Raw genomic sequence first — 26,911 nt, forward strand, 5'->3', positions numbered from 1 at the left:
GAGTTAACCCATACCTTGTCATAAGAGCCTCCTTCATGTGTGGATAGGATGTGTGGACATCAGAGGGGAGGTCTAGCAGTGTGTCCCGCCCCTCACTCAGGAACCTTCCCCACAACCCCGCTCCCCAATCCTTCTCAGGGACCCGGTGGGAGGACATGGCTACTTCATAGGCCCTGAACCACTGCCCAATATCATCCTGCTTATAATATTCTTTGACTACATCTTTAGCAATGTGCACCCTTGACTCTGTTGAATTGCTGCCACCAGAGGGTGAGTTGTCTAAACTCCTGGCCTTGAGTTCCAACTCCCTCATTTTTACCTCATGCTCCATGGCCAGTTTTTGCCTTTCCATCTCCATTTGCAGTTTTGCCATCTCCACCTCATGTGCTCGTGCAGCACTCCTGTCGGCCCTGTCCTCGGGCGACAGGCCTCTGCTAGGCTCAAAAACACCTTCTGGGGGTATCACCTCTCGTGCATTCTCTGGAAACTTTGATTCGTGCCAGGCTCTCAGCGCCTTCACGTACTGATCCTTGGTCGTTAGTCCACTTTGCTTAATTCTGTACTTGGAGAGATATCCTTTCAGGACATCATTTGTGCACTTCCTCAGTGCCTCGGGCTCCCAATCGATGTCATCCACTCCAGAGAATACAGAGGACGCTCCGCCTCCACCGACTGAGCTAGGCATGGTTTCTTAAGGTGGAGATTCTTCTTTAGCAACAACTGTCAATCAATCTGTGGCTGTGTTATAGGTCTGCTCTACGTGGTGATCAATAATTCACTGTATGTAAATCATAAATGCAAATTCGAAATCCCACCGCTGCCACCAATGTTAGAATGGGGAACCTCTGGTTGGCACAGGTAGGTACTTGTGACAAGCAGTGGTCCCTTCTTCTATTCAGGGAGAGAGAATTACCCCTTCAGAACAACCCCTGCTCACCCTATAGGTAGTGTGGCGTGAGCAGTCAGGGCTAAACTTCAGGGCGCTAGTCAGTTAAGCATTTATGATCACACACAGTAAACCACAACGATCCCCCACAAATGGACACCAGGCGTAAGTTGTATCAAAAATACGGATGCTTTATATAAAAGATTCTTTGTTACGCAGGCATGTACAAGACCATCAATAACGGCTGCGAAATGGAAGCCACAAGATGATAATTAGGCACTGTTCTTTTCTTTGGTAACTTATTCGATCACAAGCGCTTCACAGGGCTCGGTTGAGTCGGTCCAGTCACGATGATGCGCAGTGCACCCGGGGTACAGTGATACGGGGAAATCAGAACGTTGCGGAACCCGAGTCCGATAGAGAGTTCACTGTACCTGGGAACGTGCGATGTGCTTGGACGAGTCTTCGGGGGAGATGCAGGTTCTGCACCTCGCGGGTCTTCCGGATCAAGAATTCAGCGGGCGGCTCTAGGTAGACAGGTGCGGCCCAGGGCCTCCGGCACGGACTGTGCGGGAGGTCACTGCGGAGGGCGGCACGGTCAGACTCAGGCTGGGATGTGAAGCGGGGCGGCCGGATACGTTACGACGTACGGGCGGCCGTCCGAGGCTTGATTTCACTTCCCAATTAGAAATCCGGCGGGAGGGCGAGAGGGCACCAGGCACGCTCCAGTGGCAGGCAGGTGACAGGGAAGCGGGGCGGCCAGCCTCGATGGGTCCAGAGCGACTCAGGTAGAGCGGGGCTCTCGGCGAGGGGAGGCGGCCAGGCTTCTGGGTGTCACGGCCCTAGGAGGGATGCGAAGGTGCGCAGAGCACTCCGGCGGGAGAAAGCACACGGCTCGAGTTCTCAGACGAGCGGAGACACGGTGAACCCACTGGTCCTGGGGTTCAGTTCAGGGGGCAAGCTCTTCTTCCAAGCCCTTGGAGATAGTTGAAGAACAAAGTGCAAAAGTCTCTTTCAGTCTTTTTCCTCTCCTTCCTCAGCAAGGCACCTACTGCAGGCCAATCCCTCAGGTCAGGGAAAGTTACTCCTCCTTCAGCTTCTTCCAGGTCCTTCTAGTCGGGCAGAGTTCCTTCGTGGTTCAATCTGGATCTGATTTCTTAGGAGCCAGGCTCCTACTTTTATACAGGGATTCTTTTGTTCTTTAGCGCCAGGGGGCCTGGGCCTGGCTCAGTCCAGTTTTGGAGCACTCTGTTGTGGTGACTCGGCTTGTTCCTTTCAGCAGCAGGGCAGAGACATCAGCCGCTCCACAGGGGGCGGCGCCGGCTTTGTGGTGGCAGAGCACAGGTCTATTCAAGAGTCAGGGTGTACTCCTCCCACCCATCCTGGTGTAATCTCTCTACCCACCACCTGGCAGCCAACCTGTCTCCTGGAATCCCCCAGCCCTGCTCCTGTACTGTTGCTAGGCAGAACACACACCCACGGCAGAGGCGGACTGAGATGGTCAGGCACGCAAAGGCTAACTTTCTAAAAGCAGCATTTGCAAACCCAGGATATTAAAATAACCTTTACTAAAAGATGTATTTTATTATCCCGAGTTCAGGCATACTAAACATGACTTTCTACCATGCTCTCTGAGTCCACTGGGGTCACAGCGTGTCGCGATCCCAGGGGCCCATTCTGGCCTACGGAGAGCAGGTAGCCTTCAATAGTGAAAAACGAAAATGGCTGTAATTCACTATTAAGACATGCCACACACCTCAGGGCATGTCCTACCTTATGCCTACAATGCACCCTGCGCTTGGGCCTACCAGAGGGGTGACTAACATGTAGTTAAGGGAAGGTTTAGGGACTGGCAAGTGGGGACACTTGCTCAGTCAGCGCGACGGTACCAGACCGCGCGCAGGTTCTGCAGTGGCAGACCCTAGACACATTTTACCCCGCTGCTTCGGTGGGTGGCACAACCAGTGCTGCAAGCCCACTAGCAGCATTTGGATATACAAGCCCTTGGCACCCCTGGTGCACTCTACTAGGGACTGATAGTAAACCAAATAAACCAAACGTGGAAGTCAATTCACATAATACATTTTACCATAGGGAGCACTTGCACTGTGGCACTGGATGGCAGTGGCACAGTGCCCTGAGCATTTAACACCAACACAAAACACATTGAGGCACAGACAAAAATGGAAGGGTGACCCACGCCAATGGTGCCAGGTCTAACAGTCACTCTGTGCCACATTTGGAATTCTAAAATTCATGTATCAGTTCTTGGTTTGCCTCCTGACTTCTTGCCTCATAGTAAGATCTTCTTCGCCATCATTAACTCCTTTACTATTCCTGTACTACTGCAATCATCACAATAGAAGAGGTGCAAAAGAGCAGAAATGATAGGTTTACAGTAATGGACCAAATGCAAGCTGACTAACAGGGGGGTAGAACCAAGAAGGAACCGTGTACCTCAGACAAGCTATCACAGCAGAGCCTACATTCAGAAAAGACACAGAGCAGACTGATGATCTAGAAACAGAGGAAAACAGACCTAGCAGTGATGTGAGGGTACCGCTATCAGCAATGTAGCAAAGGTGTGGAGGCAGGGGCAATGAACACACCACCAAGGTGCCCATTTCAACTTACTATAGCTCAGGGGAAGAGCCTCTCCGATCTTCCGGAAGCCCTGTGGTTTGGACCCTGCAATGTTTAGCGGTACATCATTATTGCTGCAATGTATTCACACCAATAAAATGGATACTGTGTGGGCAGAAAACAGAACCTAATCCTTTAAAACAACTAATATGATAAATATGATTTGATTGTTTTTTGGATTGGCCTCGAATGTCCCCACGAATGACAGCAGAACTACCCCCATGTAGGATGCTTAGCCTACAAGTCAACTGCAGGAGTGGAACAAGGATTTATGGTGACCTTTGTAGCCTGACTTTTTTTTATCCCTTTCCTATGTCTTGTCTGACCATTGTATCATATTTGAGGCTCACAGCTGTTGTTTGATGCCCTTTTCCAGGGACCTTGTAGGTGGCTGCCTAGTATCACCTTGCCCTGCAGTTGGCATGGTCAGCATCCTCCTGGGCACACTTCCTCTGTTAGTGCACACTTTTATACAACATTAATCAGACCTGCACAAAAGACAAGGAAACCATGTTAAAAAGCATAAACGGTGTCGTCATCTCAGGAAACAGAAAGAACCTTTCATTAATTATTTCCTACGTATCTATGTTTAATCTTGATCTTTCTGAGTAGAGGGCATAGCTCCAAGTTATCTCCAGGGAAGGTTCTTCAAAGCCATATGACTTACAGAGGACACGCTTTACCTTGAAGGAATTCTTCCCAACTATGTATTGTTCAGTTAATACTGTGCACTATTGAAGTCTGATCACATGATTGTACATGGCTTGTTCCATGCTTCTATGTAAATACATTTTGTGTCACTTATGGTACGAAATAAAATTTTCCAATTCCACAAATTTCTGCTTTTTTGGGGGAACATCACCTACAAACACTTTGTCTTAGAAGTAGGCTTGAGCCTCATGATTCTCGGAATGTCCTGCCCGAACATGCAAAAGGCATTAATGCAACTTTAAGACCATGCAAGTGTTAGCACTTTCCTTAGTGATAAATTCAGAGGCGAAAAAGTGCTTCTCTGGATGGTCTAGGAGGGGTGAATCCCCTAAGGATGTTGGTGCTCCACAGCTGAACCTGGTCAACAAATCAAATACGTTCAATAATATATGAAGCACAATAGACTCCAAAAAGAACAGAGAATATTTTAATTTCAAACCATGAAGGTTTAATAAAGGGTAATGGTTTACAGAAGGCAAAATCAGATTAGTAGCAAATTATAATCAGAATTCGCATGCTTCAGTTAATATGCAAATCAAATTAAATCAGCCATAAGCAGAGGAAGACCCAGCATGGGGTCGCCTCAAAGAGAAGGACAAAAGAGAGTCAGTCCTCTCTCTGAGAGAGTGCACTAAAGTCTTCTATATTCTGCTCTACCCTCATCTCTACTCAGTTCAGCTCTGACCTAAAGACACACAGACTAACAATGTACACACTGAGATGCAGTTCTCAAGAAAACTGTCCAATCAGGTTAAGGGAAATTATAGAATTACACACACTAAGGTTTCTCAAGGTTTTCTACAAAAAGCAAGCTTCTATCTGCATCCTTCAAACTTACACAATCTGTAACTAGATACACTATATGGACTCATCTGCAACATTCCACAATATCCACAAAGGAAAGAAAACGTTTCTTCACATGGGAAAGAAGGAAAAAGAACACTGTACTCAACGTTAGAACTCCAGCTTGCTTAGAAATAAAATGTTCATGTGTCACAGAACAAGATGTAAACATCCTTAAGCATTTTGAAATTCAGACCTACATCAACTTTAGTCAGTCTAAACATGAATAAACACAACTTCTCAATACAAATATCATTAGCGTGACTATACATGTTGAGTTAAATACAAACATTTAATGTAAAGGAACATCTCCACAAAAAAATACTCTAGCTTACATTCCAAGAGATTCTGCATGAGGAGAGCTGTATGCAGCTGCAGGGCATTGTGTAAGGAGATATGGGGGAGCAGCTGGATTGAGACAAACAGGGTCAGGTGACGTTCCACACCAAAAATGTAATGCATGGGTGAGCTTACTGACACATTTCAGTGCAACTCTTTAAAGCCAATTTTACTCGGCTTCATAATGCATGTCCGAGTGACTTCCAATTTTGCCAATGACGGGCACCTGCTAAATTGGAACAAGGCTGCGTCTTACATGGTGTTCAGCACTTATCCCAAAAAGTGCATCGGCTGCTTCGCAGAGCCTGCCAGCATCACAATTTACCTCTGACGGGAACATGGCACAGCGAGCTCCGTGATGCCGCGGGCACCTGTGACCCAAATGTGGCTCAGTTCCATTCATCACCAGCCGTGCCGCTGCAGCTTTCATTCAAAAACTGTAAGTGGACATGATTCCAGCAAGCCGGCCAGCTACAGGTGCAATGAAGATCCACATAGATGTGTTCAGTTCTGAGCTAGTCTCCCGGCTTTCGACAAAAACACTAAGCAGTGCAGTGGTACCCTTTTGTTTAGTGCTGGCACAGGTTTCAATTACTTACTCGAGGGTTAATCAAATCTGTAGACTTATTTGAAGCAATCTCTTCCTGCACATAAACAATCACTAATGGCGATTTGTAACTTCTGTGTGTGCTGTAGAATGCAGCACACATTGACGTAGCAAATCATCATTATTTAATGATTGTTTATGTGCAGGAAGGGACACCTTTCTGCACATAATCAATCATTAATGGCATTTTGCTCTTTCTATGTTTGCTGGAGAATGCAGCACACATAGAAAAAGCAGAAAAGAGGGGAAATAAAAGTATTTCTCCATGTTTCACCATTCTAAGGCCTGCTCTTTCATGGCATTAGTTGTTGGCGCAGGCTCAGATTTACACCTCCTTATAAATCTGGGGCAGCGTCAAAAGCAATGGGTGATGGGGTGGAACACCCACAGCAACACTCGCTGCACGCCCCTTTCACGCTAAGTGATGTGTGTAAAGGGGCCTTATTTTCAAGGCAGCGTTAAGCCACAAAAAGTGGCTTAGCGCTGCTTTGTGAATATGGAGAAGGGTATATGGCCACCAGAACGTTGCTAAAAGTGACGTTCTGGTGGCAATATGCCTCTTAGTAGTGGTTCACTGCGTTTCCAAGTACTTCGCTTGGTTTGTGAGATGGGCAGATTGTCATGTTCTAGGTTACTGTCTTATAATTACGTATTAGTGTATCTGCGTGAATATCTATTGGGAATTTGCAAGCCCACATGGGTTAAGAAATAAATGGTTTGTATCTTCGACTGTCGTGGCCTTCCAAGCAGAAATCCTGAAATTAAACAGTTGATGCGTGTTAGGCTCACCATAGACACTGTAAGATTATAGACACTATGGTCCCTCGAAGATGAACATGGTCACAAAATGTCTGCCACTGTGGGGTACCTATCAACATTTGGGCTTGTTTCTCATTAAGTTCTTTGGAGACATGAACATTTATCTGAAACATGTCTTAGAGGGCTGGCCTCCTCGAGCAACTGAATAGTTAAATTCCCACCACGTTTCCAGGATTTCGCAATGAACAGTTAAGGGGTCAAGTTGCATAAAATGATTTTCTTTGGTCATTATTTGCTTCGTCGTTCATTCTATAAACCTAACTAGATTTTGCTATCAGATGACTGGACGAGGCCAGCCCTGGTTTGTTATTTCACCTGTATTAGCCTCATGTTGTCTTTACCTTAAAATGATGCACTTGTTTCTTGCGGGTTTAGGTGATTGTGGTGTCCTTTGGCCACTTTTGACCTCAGCTCTAGAAACATTGACTTTAAGGTCCTTGAAGGCAAAGCCCATGTAACTACAAGACTTGAATGCACCCATCTTTATTTGTGTTTCTTAGTGTAATGTAGAATTATTTTGAGTTTTGTAGATTTCACTTGAATGAAATGCATGGAATGCTGTAACAATTTGCAAAGCAACATGACTGAAAACATTGCATTTTTTAACCAGAGGGGACTAGCAGGTTTATTCTGTTTGCATGTGCTTTCCCCTAGACTCTGGCTGCTCTAACAAGAAACTCAATAAATCTGCTTCCAAACCATCTTGCACAAGCTTTGCATGTCCAGTCTGGGCCTGAGGAAATTAACAAGAGAATTGAGCACACCATCAACTTGCGGAGTGGCGATAAATTGAGAAGAGAGCATATCAAGCCTTTCTCACTGATGTTTAAAGACTCCAGCCTGGAGCACAAGGTAGCTGGGTCTTGGTAGCTGCTTTTTCGAATCAAATTGTCTTAAATGTCCACAGAATTGGAGGCGAGATAGCTCTAGGGCCATATCGTGTTGGGTTTTTAATTTTAAGTGTGCTAAAGGCCAAACATAAGACGCGTTGTCATACTGTTGACGCGTGGTCGTGCTGCAGATTGACTCGCGCTCTGATTGGACACACAGTCCCCGTTTCAGGGGATTTTCAAAAATACAGTGTAAAAGAGTGCGACGTGTTGTAATTAATGTTAAAAAAATGAGCTTGTGCAACTTGAATGTTCCTATTACATGAAAATCCCTAGAGGAAATGAAAACACACATCGCAGTGAATTTTATTTAATATAATTTTGAAATTGTAATCCTTTGTTCCCAAAGACAACATCTATAACGACATTAAACCAAATTAAAAAATATGTCCATATTCTGCTTTTATTCAGCTGATTTGATTGCTGTGCAGTTGGGTGCTGTATTTCACATTTTTACCAGGTGCACCAAAGCAAATGCACCTCTCGATCTAGTCTATACATCTCACATAGGTATATGGTAAATACGTCTCATATAATGCCATTGCCCTCTGTTATAATTTGGTTGGCTCTAGTAGGCATGTAGAATGACGTGTGTTCTTATGGTGGCCCAGGAAATGGGCCTTTTTTGTCCCAGAACCTGACTCCTTCATTTTTTCTTACTACTGCACTTGAGTTAAGTTTCAGGTAATGTGTGGCTTTCCTGTTCACAATCAGTGGTGACTTGAAACAGGCTCTTGGTAAGACCACATTCGAACATCCGAAAATAAATGTAAAGATCATTAGCTCTTATACATTCACATCTTGGGCATTTGGGGGGAGGAGTTGGGGCCAACTTTGCTATCTTAGCCGGAGTCCAATATAGACGGTTTATAGTGAAGAAGTGATTATTTTTCAGGTTGGCTGGCTTTACGAAGTTGTATAGGAGCCTCAAGGAATGGCCCCAAACTGTCTTTATGTAACACTCAAGGGAAGCCCCATTCCAAACCAGTTGTTGTGGTAGACACTCCTTCTCATCCGCCTCCAAGAGCTTCTCATACCACTTAGAGACTTCCTTATTCTTAAGATTAACATCTTGAAGAAATAGCTCCAATTCCCAGTCGCCACGGGCTTCTTTTCATTCGACTATAAACTTACTTCAGTAAGTTGAATAAACTTATACCTGGAAAGTAATTCCCGATCTTTGCTCTCAGAACCTCCCAAGGGTGTACGCCCCCGATGAAATCAGATCTGACCATTTTGTGGTACCTGCCCTTCTAATTGGTATACTCAAGCTATCTTTGAAACAGGAGATCCCCAGATTGGGGCTAGATCAGAATAGTAACCTAGACCCCACCTACTCCAAAACTTATTCCATAAACGGAGGGCAGACTTCAATATTTTTAGGCGGACGTTCTTGAAGTACCTGGGGGAACCAAATGTATATAGAAAACCATCCCCACCTCCCTTCCTCACCATTTCACCCAGGAGCCTCCCCCAAGTAGAATCATCTGCCTTCCCAAGCAGCATCCGGATGTTTTTGAATTTGAAGGCCACACAGTACCAATTTGTATCTGGAAGAGCACATCCCCCTTTAATAAGCCTACGTCTGAGTTTCTTCCATGCCAACCTTGCACCCTTATAAGCCCATATGAAGCTTACGATCTTCCATTGTATTTTATTGATACCTAGCTTGGGAAAACCTATGGGGATGGCATTAAACAAGTAGGGTAATTTAGGGAGTATGACCATTTTAATTAGATTGGCCCTTCTAAAAATTGTTAAAGGGAGATGTTTCCACCTTGCTAACCATCAGTTTATTTCTCTTGCAACCCTATCTACATTTTACCGTGGGATCTATCTCCTTGACAATTAGAACACCCAAATACTTGAAATGATGGCTGACTTTCCCATCCCAATCCTGGATATTCCACCACATCATCTCAGTTTTTGATGAGTTTACTAAGTATCCTGATAAGGACCCAAATTCCTCTAAAAGAAGTTCAACCCCTAGGGATTGCTGCAGCCGGATCGGCCGTGTATAACAGCAGGTCGTCTGCATAAGGTGTGAGCTTGCTGATGTAGGATTGAGATCTAAAGGAAGCTAATGAGGCATCAGATCTTATCACCTGGGCCAATGGCTCTATATATATATCAAATAATAGAGGTGAGAGGGGGCAACAATGTCGTGTCCCTCTCGATATATTAAAGCTTTATATTAAAGTCCCATTTAACAAAATCCTAGCCGCGGCACCCTCGTAGCTCTTTTTTGAAGGATCCAAAGCCCATTGTTCTCAACACCTCCCCCAGGTACTCCCAGCACACTCTGTCGTATGCCTTGGCCCCGTCAAAGGCCACCACGGCCAAGGGCTCAGCACATTTAGAGGCAAGATCTATAGTGATAATGAGCTGTTGGGTATGTTCCTGAATATACCGCCTGGGAATGAAACCTTTCTGGTACAAGTGTATTAGTTGTGGTGCGAGCTTGGCCAATCTCCCTGCCAAAATGCTCATAAAGATCTTATAGTTCGCATTCAACAGGGAGATTGGTCTATAAGAATCTGCTCTTGAGGGATCTTTAGAGGGTTTCAAGATAAGTACAATTGTTGCCTCTTTCCAGAACCTAGGAACTTGGCCCTCTAGTTGAAAGACCAAATTAAACAGAGTTTCCAGTATCGGGACTAGCTCCTCTATCAAAAGTTTATACAACTCATTAGGGAGTGCATCTGTGCCTGCCGCTTTACCACTCTTGCTTTTGCCAAGACTCAAACGGATCTCCTCTCTAGTTATTGGAGCATCTCTTTTTTTTGAAGCTGAGAGATTACTGGGGTCGAATTGAGATCGCCTTTTGGGGTATCTCTGGCAGAAAGATTACCCTGAATATGACTCTGGTCCTATTTGGAGAAGATGGCTGAAGAGCCCACATAGAGGGCTGTTAGTCTATCTGATCCTGATTGCCCGAAGGGAAATCTGTATAAAATGGAGCGACCCCCTGCCGCTGAAGGTGGAAGATTGGGTTAAGACAGCCATTAAAATCTCTCGTTTAGACCAGGCAGCAGCGAAGGAGAATAACCCTAACATTTGGCTTGATTTTTTGATATGGAGCAGATCCGAAGCTGTTGGTCTGGTAAGGTTTGCAGAATACAGAAGCCGCAGGGCGCACAGTTTAGTGGGCGGCTTCATAAAGTATTGCAGACGCTTTTTCTGGTGATATGAGGATTACAAAAAAAAAAGATCCCATTGAATGTGGAAATGAGGGGACCAAGTTATGAAAACTCTACATGTTGCAGCTTTGCACCAGACACAATCCAAGCAGGACTGCACCGTGCCCATAAACGGTAATAAATATTCTGCACACTATCAGACACATTCATGAACACACAACTACATGTGTGGTGTCCTGTATGTGTGGAGATTTGTGATCTAAGTGAATCATACTTCACTGTTGCCCTAAAACTATGGTCAGAGAGGTAGAGGTGGAAGGAGTGCTTTCTGTTTTGGTTAAGTTGTAATATTGAAAGTGTCTTGCTCCAGGTATTTTTTATTAGGATTCATTCTATTCTAGTTTGGTGCAACTTAGGTCCAGGAGATTCTGATCCATGCCAGAGTTTTAGGATTATCTCTGACTGTACGAATGAATTTCATTTGACTTCATTGTATGTAAATATATCCAGTCCTAAAGATTAAATGTTGTATACCATCAATTCTCCAATGAGAAAACATGAAAATAGGGCTCGACCTTAACAGAAAAGATGATGTCTTTACATAATCAGATATCAGATAAGGACTGTGGTAAATAAAATCTGATGTTAGCCATGCAGTATAACTCCCACCTAGAGAAGATAAAGTAGAGCTGGCGTGATCTAACATCCATAATACTTAGCAATACATTTTGTTTAAAATTGCATAGACTGTATCTGCCATATTATTTTAAAGTTTAACCTTGCATGTGTCTGGCATGTATAGTAACCGCCCATCCAACTCTGCATGCATATCTGCACGCTCCTTAAATGGGTATTTGTATTGTTTATTCTTATTGAATAATCATTCTAAATCTATTCAGTTGGGATGCATAAACAGTAAACATATTGCAAGCTTTGGCATAATAGAACACGTACTGATGAAATATTAGTAGCAATTCTTGTGAGATTTTGAATTTTTAACTTGGGAGGAGGGATGCCACAGTACATACAATATTTTGAAACAAAACACAGTTTCACTGAGAAACCTGGGCTTAATCTCTTGTAGCACAAAGGAGCAGGCTTTTCTACAGAGAAAGGCATGATAAGTATTTAAGTATCACCAAAACCATATTAAGGTCAAAAGAAAAAGAAAACAAACATTTCAAGCCAATTAACAAAAGGAGAAAAATGTAATAATAAGAAAACACTAATCAACAGTATAAGTCAATAGTAGCAGAAGGCCAGAAATGCAGCAAGCTTTGAGTCCGACCGTGATAGAGCAGGGTGTCAAGTAAGCCTAGCTGGCCGCACTGGATAAAAGTTTGAAATTGGTTTTTTGCAAGTCAAACTCCTCCAGTGGGACCAAGGTGATATGATGCAGCAGGTGATGATCCCATGGAACTGTATAAGTTAATTGAAGGTTCCTGTGGAAGTTGTAAATGCCAATGTCACTCTACCCTTAGGGTAACTTTGCCATCCTGTCCCATTAGCAACATTTGTCTTCAGAATTAGTCACTTTTTTTGGGCTTGAGATTCCTTGGCAGGGCACGACTTAATACTGTAGCCAGGAAGAGATCCATGAGACCAAATACTTTGAACACGAAGTCCAGCTGAAGCCGTTCTTGCATCAAAATGCTCCAGGAGGAGCTGACCTTCCCTTCAGAGATTCAAGTGTGATTAAGGCTTATCTTTCTGTAAGTCACAGAAACATCCTTCTGGTTACTCCTGCAGTTCCCAGGCTTCCAGAAAGGTCTTGTAGGGGCTGGGACAAGACTCACTCCAAAAAGGACTCAGCAGGGTCTAGGGCAGTCCACTCACAACTTGGTAGCTCGCTCTTCTATACATGAATAGCCCTACTTCCATCTTTTCTGTTTCTGAAGCTAGCCAACTGACCTTTAGAGAACACATTCAGTCCCTGGGTACAATTAGAGAGAAACTCAAATGTCAACCTTACCTTCAATCAAATCAAGGCACATCTATTTCTTTTGATCTTTCAACAGGTCCTGTTAAATTCTGAAGGACTGGAGGTGGTGGAAAGCCACTTTTTGAACCACAGCAATTAGGATTGGTGGCAACTTCTGTTCCATTCCTAAATTATTCCCACAATCCAGTAGTTCCTGCATTTATTATTGCAGTATGCTATAATAACCCACCCAAGGACTGTCACATTGAAATAAGGATTCACCCCATGCAAATTATCCTTTACTGGTTGTGAAAAAAGGTTCCCCCAGTAGTGAGCAGGGGCCATGGTGTCTTTAAAGGTGCCCAGTTCCAAAGCCTTCACTCCCAGCAGTCCTTGTTTAGTTTAAACATGTGAAAAAGCCAAGCAGGAGCCTGGTCCTTTGGGATATTATCTGTGTTCATGTTGTATCCCCGCTTCATAAATCAAGATAAACAGCCACTACATACTCCTCTCCATCTTCCTACCATCATCCTCTGGCCTATTGTCTCCGAGGGAGGTATTTTACACCTCACCAAAGGGATAATTTCTGTCATAAGGGCTAAGCCAAGCAGAGCTTATTTCATTACTGGTAAGTCTGAGAGTCAGCACAAAACAGCTTTTTATTAAGTCACATTTACTAAATATTAAGCGAAACATTATCTTCACTACTGAAATAAGTTTTTTTTAAATTATTCTGTTTATTGAAAATGGCAGGGTACATTACAATGTACAGAGTTCCATTGCCCATGTCTTGCACATAATTTACAATCCAAAATGCTAACACCACTTTGCAGTTTTCCATTTCCCCTCCACCAACATGCGGCCTCGATCTCAAGGGGGGGTCATTCCAACTGCCAGTACTTTGCCGCCGCCACCCCCTTGCCGAGCTCACGCATAGATCCCCTTGGTAAGTGTTCCACTTGTCTCAGATCTGCTCCCATTTCATGGGGCAGCCCCTGCTTTCATACACTGTTTTTTTCCGCCTGAACTATGTTTTTAATAAATATTCCACTATTGCTCAGCTGGTCTCAGTAGTATTTTATCAACCTGTCGTAAGGAACTTTGTAGACATCTACAGCATGGACACACAATACTTAATATTTGGTATGTCCCACTTTTCTACCCAAAGCACCAAGCCTTCTGGTTACAAGGCACCCACATGGGGAAGCCTGGCACCAGTTTGCACTTCTGTGGTCATAACTGAACAGTAAAGCAAATGCATGCTAATAATCTTCATATTTAAATAGATCTGAAGTATGTATAAAGGTCTATGATTAAAACAAAGCTTATTGATTTCAATAATAATTACTGAACCCTAATAAGATCAGTTGGGTTAGCTAGTCATCTTCAGCGAACTTTCTTTCAGAAATATTGTTTTTGGTCAGTCTTGTCAAGAACAATCATAATCCTCATGATGAACCCATTTTCAACAGTTCATTTGAGTGTGGCAGTCGATTGTAATGGAGTCCTAATCCCAATGTAGATTTAAAATCAATATGGAAAGAAAACAATCCCTATTGTATGTTTTTGTGTGTTGCCTGATATTAGGTTGTAAAATTGCCCCAAATGTTCTGATGCAATACTGGTACTGCTGTCAGCATTTGTTGTCCCATATTAGCCCTACCTAAAAAAAGCAATATTGACCTCTGATTGCTTGCGGCAATCAGGAAAGGGGGTCTTTAAACTGTATATGCAACAGCTGTAGTTCAGCATCTATAATTTGAAACACTTCACCTGATATGCATTTATATGTCTGCTACCCACTTCAGAATACCCCATGGAGAAAACGTACCCTTCAAAATAAGAATAGATCAGAAGCAGGGAAGCAAGAGCATACAAAGTCTACCACTATTTAGCCAACTATATCAAAGCAGGTGAACATCAGACTCAAAACGGAACAGTTAGTTAGAAACAAAAAAACATTTGACAGTGCAGCATCTTTTATCTTACTGAGACTATATGGGAGCAGAGGGGCAGCAAATTCGGTACTACTGAAGAAAGAGAGTGCTCAGAACCCCAGTCATGCTCAATTGTTAGAAATTAGGTTTCTGGTTGGCTAGGGTATGCACCTAAGCCAGGCAGAACCCACCACTCTAGTCAGGGCAAGGGGGTTACATGCTAAAGATAACCCCTGCTCACCCCCTTGGTAGCTCGGTGGAGCAGTCAGGTTCCACAGACATGGGGTCACAGCCCCAATGCTTATAGTCCATATGGCTTTGTTCTTTCCCCTGGCACAGGGCTCTGAGCCCAGTCCAAACCAATTCTGGGGGCACTTTAGCATATCTTTACAAGTGCACCACCACTTCCATTGTTAGTGTAAGCGTTGGCTCCAGACACACCACATGTGGGTGGAGCCATCATTGTGGAAGGCAGGCACAGCCCTATTCAGGTGCAAGTGCTACTCCTCCCACCACTCCAAATGCAGACCGGACCTATTCAGGTGCCAGGGGAAACCCCTCCCACTACTCTAGATTCAGCCAAGGTCTATTCAGCCTAGCACTGAGTCACCCAGGCAAGGCAGGACACACCTCAACCCCCCCCAGGAACTGGCTGGAGTGAATGCACATCCCCTATCTCCTGTCAGTCAGAACCAGATGGTCAATACACATCAGTCAGGCACAAAGACACATAGCATACAGAAATGCCCACTTCTAAAAGTGGCATTTCTAAAATAGGCTGTTTTTCACTACCAGGACATGCCACATAGTTAAGGCACATGTCCTACCTTTTACCTACACCGCACCCTGCCCATAGGGCTAGCTAGGGCCAACCTCAGGGGTGACTGATATGTAGTAAAAGGGAAGTTACAGGCGTAGCAACCATGTCAGATGCCATGTCACAGCTGCAGTAAACTACGTGTGCAGGCCTTGCAGTGGCAGAGGTCTGAAACTGGTTTGAAAGGCTACTTTGGTGACTGGCGCAAGCAGCACTGCAAGCCCACCAGTAGCATTTAATTTACTGGCTGTGGGTATATGGGATACCGCCGTACAAGGGACTGATATGTAAATTAAATATGCCAAACAGGTGTAGACCAATCTTACCAAGTTTACCATGGAGAGCACACACACTTTAGCTCTGTTCAGCAGAGATAAAGTGCCCAGAGTCATAAAACCACCAACAACAGGTCAGAAAAAATACAGGAGGAAGGCAACACGTTCTTGAATGACCCTGTAAAAAGGGCCAAGTCCAACAATAATAATTTGTCTTCTTAAGGTATCATTGAAAGACTCTTGTGATAGAGGTGATTTTATGAGCCAACTTGACATCTGGGTTACTTTTGCAACTTGTAAGTCCCAAAGATGATCAAAGTAATGCATTATTGTTGCAGGCTGACCCATGCAGACAACATTGATACCATTAATCGTAGATCATCCTGGAGTTGCTGCAACACCACCCCAGTTCAAGCAAATTTGCAGATACATTCTCTGAAAGAGACACCGAGGCACAGATAGCTTCATCTTCTTCTTTAATAAGAAAGGGTAATTTGAATTTGAGGACTATCAGAAGTTAGCCTGAAATTCCTTCATGTGTTAGAGTTCTTATAGCCTCCATGCTCATCTTTTTTACTTAAAGGTTTTGACTCAACACATATTCTGTGACTTTTTCACTTACTTCAAAAGGTTTTATTATTTGAAATGTCATAAAATTTCCAATGTCCATATTAAGTTGTATTTGAGAACAGCCTATACGTAAAAAAATAAAATAGTTGTGTCCCCCCATGGCGCACTACTGAACACCGTTTTTCCACGGGAAAACCTTTGGATTTTATTTTTGTTATGTGTCATTCATTCAGCAACTAAGCTCTTGTGTTATTCAATAGAAACTCATTTGTAAATCTTTTACTTTAATCTTTTTCCTCCCCTCAGTGGTCTTCAGAACATTTGAACCTTAACCTTCTTAATAGACAATTTAGGAGACTGCAAAAACTGCGCAAATAACATTGGTTTGTCTCTCAAGTAAAACCAGTAGGTGAGAGCATTCCATGTGTTGGTTGAACTGCCTTCACCGACTCCCAGTAGAAGTGATTATTGTACTTCAATTTTTTCTCAATAATAAATTAAACTTTTTGGCACAGCGGGTTCACCTTTCTTGTTCACCCAAGCCTGTTTTTATACATCAGTAAGAAGGGGCATATCTATCATAAGTGTGGAAGATATTATATCTGCCTTTAGACCCTCCCACCCCCTTTATTGGCCATGAAGCCCATATTCCTTGTTAGCAGTAGTGCCCAAGGCTACACTACTGTTCTTGGGATCTTTGAGATCTGCTTCCACCCATTTACTTTAGTTACGCTGAAAATGTATCTCGGAACATGTTCGTAAACACTTACAGCTAGTCTAGTTAGACCCTTCCTCCTCATCAAATGTATCTCCAGCTCCAAAGCCAGGATTTCAATATCAGTCAGTTTCTGCATTGTCACTGATGTGGTCACCCTTAGCCTGGTGGCCTTATTCACATCTCGGTCTGAAAAGTAGTTTATGAGATCTTGCTTTCTTTCTGTCTATAAACCATACTCCACTTCAGGAAACTTATACTAGATCTTCAGACTAAAATTCACACGTAACAGTCCTGCCCTCAAAGTCTTACTTACAATCACTTTTGTTATGAGGAAGAGTGTAATTTCAAATACTTGTATGTTGTGTACTTAAAACATAATGGCAAAATTGCTGGCTACTTCGACAAAGTTTTCTGACTCTATCATCTAACAGATCACCTAACTGGGGCCTTAATCTATCACCCTTGTGGCTGGTTTACGAGTGGTGGGGCATCTTACCTAGGTCAAAAATATATTCTTCTGATTCTCTCAGGCGAAATTACACTCTATTTTTACAAATTGTTTCTTTGGAATTAACTGAAATATTCAGTTCAGCGACTCTGCCATATATCAGGAAATTAGGACCTTAACGAGCTCTACAATGGACAATGAGCAGTGTTAGATTGCTAACCCTTATATAGGGGTGGAAATGTGATGATTTGCACCAATGGTTGTTAGTGTTCTTGGTTAGACAATGCACATAGAAGACATCACTGTCCCTTGTTTGCATCTGATGCACCTTTGCATCAGGCTAGAAGCTATTATGTGAAAGATGGCGGTAGAATAGCACTTATCCTAGCATACCACTCTGTAAATTGTGAGACGTGTCTGGCACAATAGCTGTGCCCCTCCCACACACGGCTCATCACCAAATAGAGACTTTAGAAAGAGGCAAATGCAGTAGCTTAGAAAGGATGCTATGGGCACTGGTGCAAGCAAGGAAAATGTCCCCATTCACTGCTGTTAGGGTAGTAAAACACAGCAATTACCAGGGACTCTGAGCCTCAGTGCACTGCAATGTTGCACCAATGGTTGATACACCCTTGGGTAAATGTATGTTTGCATAGTTTCATTTGTGCCCACAAAGCAAATTTGTGTGCTTGTAGATCTTATTTAAATTGAATCTCAATGCTTAGAAAAAACTCAAAATAATTTCCATCTGTAGCTGTTAGGTACATGAATTCCTGCATAGACAAACATGTGCCCTTTGGACAGGGGGCAAAAGTTCAAAAAGAAAGAACATTTGTTGCCTTTTCAAAAAGAAAGAACATTTGTTGACTTTGAGATTACTGTTATTGCAATTGAAAATAGTTGTCTCGCCCTAATACAATCGCTGCGATGTGTGTTTTCCTTTGTTCTCCATTAGACCATGCCCCAATTGTTGCAACACAAGCTGAGAACAACAAACAAGAGTTATATCTGCAATGAATTGTATTTTGGCTTTAGCTCACTTTGTGATGGTGTGTTGTGTGGGTTTACTTCCTTATAGTTTAGTTTTTTAAGACCCTGGCATGTACCAGATTTTCTTGCTAATTTCCCAGTACCTGTGTTTGAAGCATAAATTATTTTTAAGCCGCGTGTAATGTTGCAAACAATTAATATTTGTTTTTGTATTTCAGTATTCTCAAATGAGGGACGAAGTGTTCAAGTCAAACTTGGTGTGTGCTTTTATTGTTCTTGTCTTTATCACGGCTATCCAAAGTTTACTTCCTTCTTCCAGGTAAATACAAAGAGGAGAATCTCATTGATTGCCATAATACTGTCTTCACCAAAGGTCACACTTATGTGCAGAATTTAGGACCATCTTCCTCCTCAGAGGTATACGGAGGCGATGATCATTGTTTACTTCATAACAACATTTGTAGTAGTCAAAGTTTCATTTGTTTGGCATTGCCACATTCATGTCATGTCATAGACTATTTGAAGACTGTCCATTTAAAGCATGGGATTGCTCTCCATATCGTCTAAATTTTACTGGCGCCATACAATCTTGCATCAATTTTGCTCTGGTGTTAGGCAGTTTTGTACCAACAATCAATGTCAAACTCAAAATTTGTACCAACTGACTAACGCATAATGTTATTGTGCTAAATACAGTTGGTGCAAAAATTGATTTAGGAATGATTCAAAACTACCCGATACCAGCGCATATTTGGTATGCACTAATGCAATATGTTTGATCTTTCCCACTGAGTACTGTTATCTTGGCTTGAGGATGTAAATAAAACTCCTTGAATCTGCCATTTTGTGTGAATGCTTTTGCCTACAGTTGGATAAACACTAGGCAAACTGGAGGAGGAAATCCTGCATGATTCATGGGCCTATCGGCTGTTCTGACTGGCTATCCACTTCCGTGCTCTAAAGGGCAGCATTCTGATTGGCTGCTAGCAGCCAGTCAGAATCAATCTGGTCATTCCACACTTACCAGGGCAACGTTTTACAGTTCAAGGATGCCACAGGCAATATGAACACAGGCTTGTACCTGTGCTTCTGCAAGAAATTTAACTTTTTTCTAATTTATCTGCAGAGTGGACCTGGTCGTCTTTTCTTCTCAATTTCTCTCTGCAGAAGAACTAAAAAAAAGTGCCGGATTTTGCCTATTTTCTGTTCACCGAATGTGTTCACCAGTCCTGTTTACAAGGCATGGATTCTGTTTAATTTCTTCTGTCCTACTCTGCACAGTAAATCTCGGCACATAGGGAAAGGTTCTGTATTTCAGCTATACAAGAATGCCTCATGGTTATTTTTTTCTCAAAAATCCTATGAAAGAAATATCTTGGATTTCCTTGTTTTCCCACCCTTTTATCGATTAAGATTTAATCAAAACTTGATCATGCAGTGATTTTCCACATACAATAACTGAAGCAGTACACAGTGGTACCTTGTGGACAATAAAGCATGAACATGACACGTGAAGCAGAAACAGTATATTAGAATGTAATTAAATTTGTTTACAGACATTTAAACATGTCCATGTGAGAGGGGATGAAGGTTCAGAGCATGTATTTGCATTCTTCCATAATAACCGTATAGTGGCCTTTAAGTCCCCTTTCTCTGTTTAGATGATTATGATGGAAAACCATTTGCGTTGATGAGAAAAAGCTCTTCACAGTCTTGCACGTTGAGTTGTGCTGGTGCAGGAGTAGGGGGCTAGTCTTAGGCATTTGTCGCCCTACGGGTGTTAAGAATCTAGGGACTTGTGGTGCACTTTATCCAGGGTTGCTGGCAGGGAACCATGGGGACTTGGTCATGTTGGGTTCACAGATAATACAGTAGAGCTATGTCTTTAAATACCTTCGGGCCATCTTATAGTGTCTGATTAAATCACCGGTGCTGCAGGAGGGTGCTTTAAAGAGTTGATCTTTGGAAGTTGCAGATTGAGTTTTTCTTACAGGAGTTTTATTTCATGTACTAGGCCGGATCATAGAAATAGACAACCTTGGGAGGAAAGCAAGAGGTTGGCCATGCAAAGCATTACGAATACCAAACAGAAGGCCCAATTCACAAAGAAAAATAGTAAATCTGCATTCACTGCTTTACATCTATGTACATTTACTACTTTCTAGAATTTCAAGAAATAAGTATTGAATAGCATTGAATATGCACTGAAAGCGGTGCCTGCTGCATGTCTCCAGGTGTGGTTCTGGAAAGTCACACACAAAAAAAAAGAGAACATTAAAAATATCTAGTTCGAGTGTCACAAAGGAAAAACAGAAAGCTTGTTAAAATTGCCCTCAGCCTCTAGTAGTGGCATGTTTCATCGTAGGGCTTACAAACAACATCCCTGTGCAGATCAACGCCTAGGATGGAGAAAAGGAATAGGGAAGACAAAAAATACACATAAGTTAAGGGATCTTTTGTGCAGAACTACAACAAAACTGTGATTAAAATTAGCTTGAGAAAGTTCTTAAGTACCTAGGATTAAAAGATTAAGGATGGTGATGAAAAGGGGGACTATTACCCCTGCATCCCTCCAGTCTGCAGATTTTCGCCATGTTTTGGCTTCCTCAAAATACCCAAATGGGTTAATCGGCGTGCCGCAGGACTACAGATCCCACAATGACAGTATCACCCTACCTGGAACTATTGGTCACCACCCTGCAGATACTCCTGCAATGGCACATAACACAGAAGTTATCTTGACTTAGCATGACACTCACCCTCATTAAAAAAAAAGAGAACAAATGTAATCATGCTCCATATTCGATGGTCATAACCAACCAAATTGCTAAATCTCTTGCTTCATGAATGCAGGTATTCCAATACAACACTCAAGTGCCACCCATGGGTGTCAAAGAAATAGGGGCAAAGCAAATGTAAAAATATGCTTACCAAGTTTCACTGTTCCATCCTCAGAAATTGGTGTTCGATTAGGAGCACCTCCCTGCAGTGACTCATTATTTACACAAGGACGACAATTACAGTATTCAAAACCCAACACTGCTCTTTGTGAAGTACATAGTTGTATCATACTACATATTCTGTGCCCCGAAAAGAATCAATTGCCTGCATACTCGGTTCATCATAGTGGCCTTCAGTCCATATCCCGGATGTCAAATTTGCCCATCTTATTTTCCATAATTCCTAAAAGGGCCTCTCACTTCAACACGCATACTGATAGTATTGTCTGGTAAATTTGAGCCAGCAGGAACCCCCCATTTGTCTGGGGCTCAAAAAAGCTGAGTAGCATGTATACGACACCCATTTGCCTGTATCAGACTGTAACCCCGAAGGAGTCCTGCCTGGGCCAAACCATTCTACCCCGGCTCCTCAAGACATCTGTACTCACGTCCTCAAGAGTACGACGCTGCACATGTGTGCCGCTCGCCTCACGGTGTAGGTGCTGGCTTCCCACCGTCTCCCAGCTACATCCACTCGCTCCCGATCACGTGAACCTGGTCTCCGGTCCCGTTATGCTTGCGGTGTAGCACGGAGACGGCTAGGACAAGAGGAAAAATCCACCCCATCTTTCAAGGGGGCCCTGTAAACACAATTCCAATGTAACGATTGGAGGGAACTGCTTCCCTATGGATTAGGTTGTATACTTATACCTAATCTATCAAAACTCATAGAAGCATTCTTCATCTGCCTTCACTGAAAATCACAGAGGATCAGAAATGATGATATTGCCAGTTTTCATCTGTTCTCCAATTGCTCTGGAGGAAAGCAGTAACTCTATCACTCAAAGGGATCCGATTAGCCAGTAGCTCCACGCAACAATTAAAGTCTATTAAGTAGGTGCCAAGGAATGTCATCGCTGAGGCCAAACTCATTACTATGGCCCCAATAGATCAACTTCTGTTCTTGTATGAATAGGAAGTTTTTTACATCCTTAATAGTGCCAGGGATATTGGGCTTATCCAATACTGTTCAATAAATATCATCAACAATATGCTTTATTTCCAGGAAGTGTGTTGTGAATTTGGTCATAGTTTTCTGTCACCTGCTGTTCTTTTTATGCTCCATAATTCTGATCTTTATCTTACAGGTCGTTATAACTATGTAGAGGAGGTTACATGGACACTAGAGCAAGTAAATAGCATTGTCTGAGTTAGAACTTGTATGTTTGGTCTGGATCCAGGGAGACCTCAAGCTGAGGCAAGCGGCACATATGGCAGCATCATACCCTTGAGGACATGAGTACAGCTCCTTTGAGGAGTCAGGAGCGGAATGGTTTACCCAAGGGCAGGAATCCATGAGGGTTATGTTCTGATACAGGCACCAGGCAAACGGGTGCCGTATACTTGCTCCTTGGTTTCTTTGTGCCCCAGATTAATACGGGGATTCCCACTGGTTTCCATTTACAAGAAAATATGATCAACACGTGTTTCAGCTTGAGAGGCCCTTTTAGTAATTATGGAAAATAGGATGGGCACTTTAGACATCTGAGATATGGACTAAAGGCCACTGTGATGAACCGAGTAAGCGGGCAATTGATTATTTCTGGGGCACAAAATACTATGATACAACTATACACCCCGCAAAGAACTGTGTTTGATTTTTAATAATGTGATTTTTGTCCTCTTGTAAATAGTGTGTGACTAGGGGGAGATGCTCCTGATTGCACACCAGTTTCGGAGGATGGAACCGTGAAACTTGGTAAGTGTATTTTAAGTTTTGATTTGTCCCTATTTCTTCACCACACATGGGTAGGACTTGTATGTGGTGTTGGAATACCTGCATTCACTATTTGTTTTTCATGGAGAGAGATTTTGCAATTTGGTTGCGCCATGGTAATAAAGGACAATGACTATCGTTCATTGAACCATGATTGAATGGGTTCTCCTTTTTTTAAATGAGTGTGAATGTCATGCTAAGTGAGGGAAAACACATTGGGCCTCATGTAGGTAGCCAAATACCGGTCGGTAACGGCCGATATTCGGTAAATATGCCGTTACCGACCGGTATTCAGACAAGTGAGATGTAGGAGTCCAAAAACCACTTTTCGGTAAATATGAGGCGGTAAATACCGATTCATATTTACCGAATTCCAAAATACCGAATCAGAGTTACCGAATACATAATTAACGATTCGGTAAACATGAAGTGGTAAATATGAAGTGGTAAAAATTAAAATGACATGTAGGAGCACTCGGTAATTAAGAAATCCAGGAAAATCGGTAAATAAGAGTCGGTAATTAACACGGATTGAAAGCAGGTGGTAACCATCAACAGTGCAGATAAGCAATCCCAAAATGCAACAGCGTGGACAACATGGCCGCTATGTACGTCATTGCAAGGCGCCTACGTCTACAGGCAGCAGGACTGAGGGTGTGGCGACGGGAGGAACAAATCTACAGACAGCGCATCACACTATTCCAGCTGACTGATGCAGAGATACATGAGAGGTACAGGCTACACCCCGAAACCATCATGGACTTAATCAGGGACCTACACCCACTCCTGGACCATCCAATAAGAAGGGCGCACGCCATACCCCCACATGTGCAGGTGCTCTGCAGCCTACATCTGTTGGCATCCGGCAGTTATCAGGTGGTGATAGCTGCGGTGGGTGGGGTATCCCAGAGTTGCCTGTCACGTTTCTTCAGGAAGTTCCTGGGTGCCATGATGCAGAGAATGCACCACTACATAAGCTTCCCAAACACACAGGCTGCACTGCAGAAAACAAAAACAGACTTATATCACATGGCACAGTTCCCCCATGTCATCGGCTGTATTGATGGTACACACATCCCAATCTGTCCACCAGCTGACACAGAGCACATCTACAGGAACAGGAAGTCCACCCACTCCATCAATGTGCAGGTGATCTGTGATGCAGGGAACATCATCACAGATATTGTTGCAAAGTTTCCTGGGAGCACCCACGACTCTTACATCTTCCAGAATAGTGGGATCTACACACCACTGAGTGCCGGAGAATTCGGAGAGGGATACCTGCTAGGTAAGTAACAGTGACGCCCCTTGAAACCTGCAAATCATAGTGTATAGAGGCATGTCACTGATGGTTCCCTTTTACTCATCCAGGCGACAGTGCATATGCATGCCGTTCATTCATCCTCACTCCCTACCTACACCCAGCAACCCAGAGTGAGAGACGATACAACGTGGCACACAAAACAACACGCAATGTGGTGGAGCGCACGTTTGGACTACTGAAGAGCAGGTTCCGCTGCCTGCACAAGAGCGGAGGCGCACGCCAGTACAAACCCATCACCTGCTGCAAGATCATTGCCACTTGTGCAATGCTGCACAACCTTGCCACGAAAAAAGGTACAGATGTGGAACTAACATATTTTGAGGACAACGAGGATGAGTCAGGCCAGCCAGAGGGTAACGCAGCTAGAGTGCCAACTGCAATCGATGGGAGAGAGAGACGGGCAGAGATCACATGCAACTATTTCAGAGTAAGTGAGGGGACACAGCGAGTTGTGAGAAGTCATGACGTAGTTTTAATGTGGCACCACGCCATGAACACATGAACAGGCCAATCTGGCAATATACCATCTATACAAGGAGTATGTCCAGGGTTACGTCACCCAATGGGAAGTGGCTAAGCAGGGCTACATCAATGTTTGCGCATACGCGCTGCAGTGGTGGATTGCACGGCCTGTGCATCCTCACTAGAGCCAACCCCAAGCCGCCTGCTGCTCCTGCGTGCTTCTGGGACGGGGGGTGTGATGCTGCTGCTGGTGTCGATGCTCTCCGCAGCATCCCCTGCAGCAGTTGTCGACGCCTGACTAGTCAATAGCACCCCTAGTGCACTTGTCACCTGCACCATCCCCCGAGACAGGTCGCTGCAGCACTGTGTTAGGCCCTCCTGCATCGTCACAGAGCGCCGGCACAGCAGAGAAGTCGCAGTTGCCAGACGGTTGAGTGCCCTGCTGGTAGTGTCCCTTCTCTGGCGTTCCCGGCGCCGTGCTTCGATGTCAGCATCTAATTTGCTGCACAACTGCTGGATTGACTGGGACATGTCCCGAATGCCCGCAGCCATGCCGCTAATGTTATTGTCCATGTTGACTAATGTTGTCTTCATCACCCGCATGTGCCTCTGGACTGACATGACTGCCTTGGATTGCAGGCGCTGTTGTTTCAACATTTGGCCCTCGAGCCCCAAGAAGACACCATGGCCGTCAGTGGGTGCTGGTGGACTCTGGACACGCGACCTGCGGCGCCCTCTTGCTCCCGTCTGTGCTGCCTGTGAGGTGTGGGGCACAGTGGCATGGCTCCCTTCCTGGGGCCCGGTGCGGTCTTCTGGGCCCATGCTGTCGTCTGACGAGGTGTCTAAGGCTCGTAGCCTGGCTGCTGGACGCCTCCTCATTCTCACACCTGCAAGCGGAGATGTGGCCGGTGATTCGAACATGAGTGGCGATGCTGGCTCTGGTTGTGGTGATGCTGGCTCTCGGTGAGGTGATGCTGGCTCTGGGTGCGGCGAGGCTGGCTGTGTTGGTGGTGCGGCTGCCAGTGGGCCTGCTCCCTGGTCTGAACTTGTGCTGGCTGGAGGTGATATTTGTGGCCGGTGTGCCGTCTCTCCTGCAGCATGCCCTGTCCTGCATGATGTCACATCTGTGGACAGAAATACAACATTGGCTCAGTGTCCCCGAAGGGCTGCATTGCAAGCGTCACAATAAATCATTTCACATTCCAATATGTCCTCTGTCTCCTTGTGCCTCGAGTGCGTGACATGCCTTGTTGCCCTGTAACATTTACGTCATGGTTAGTGTTGCCCTGACTACATCTTCCGGAATGCATTGCCTGTCTGCACTGACACGTGTGGACTGCAGTGTGATTCTCGTTTCACAATGGGGGATGTGGGATAGGGGTAGGGGGGGCTACATTGCTGTGCTTTCGTCTTACCTTGGTGTGTTGCGGCTCTGGTAGAGCTGTCGGCGTCCCCAAGACCCACGACGCTCTCCTGCTCGATTGTGGCCGCCACCAGCTCCTCCAGTTCGGTGAGGGCAGGTGCCCTGTTGGTTCCACCTCCGGTCTGGCTGGCCTCCTTCTGGATGTCGCCCATCTTCCTCTTGGTTACAATCCTCTGGTCATACCAGCGCTTTTTGAGGACCTCAATGTCCCTGTGGGTCACTCCCACAGCATTGACCTGCGCCTGGATGGCCAGCCATATGTTGCGCTTTTCAGCCTCAGGCACTTGCAGGGATTGCCTTCCAAACAGCTTCTGGTGCTGCTTCACCACCTCCTCCACCAGCACCTGGAGTTCCTTGGGGCTGAATTTCAGCTTCCTCCTCCTTTCCCCTCCGTCTCTCTGTGTTCTCTGGCTGGACATGCTGTTCGTTTAC

General features: G+C 44.3%; 1 protein-coding gene across 2 annotated transcripts in view; it reads left to right on the forward strand.

Annotated features, from left to right (window-relative positions):
* Positions 1-26,911, forward strand: part of ADCY8 (adenylate cyclase 8) — a 1,038,851-nt gene that overhangs the window by 679,373 nt on the left and 332,567 nt on the right. Inside the window, exons 8-9 of one of the 2 annotated variants that reach the window (XM_085604917.1) lie at positions 7,503-7,700; positions 18,773-18,873. In XM_085604917.1, the coding sequence (XP_085461043.1) occupies positions 7,503-7,700; positions 18,773-18,873 (299 nt within the window). The remainder of the gene's footprint in view (positions 1-7,502; positions 7,701-18,772; positions 18,874-26,911) is intronic. The other variant, XM_085604918.1, reaches the window with a different exon arrangement.

The sequence above is a fragment of the Triturus cristatus genome, chromosome 5_1 (genome assembly GCF_964204655.1).
Source record: "Triturus cristatus chromosome 5_1, aTriCri1.1, whole genome shotgun sequence".
In the NCBI taxonomy this organism is placed as follows: domain Eukaryota; kingdom Metazoa; phylum Chordata; class Amphibia; order Caudata; family Salamandridae; genus Triturus; species Triturus cristatus.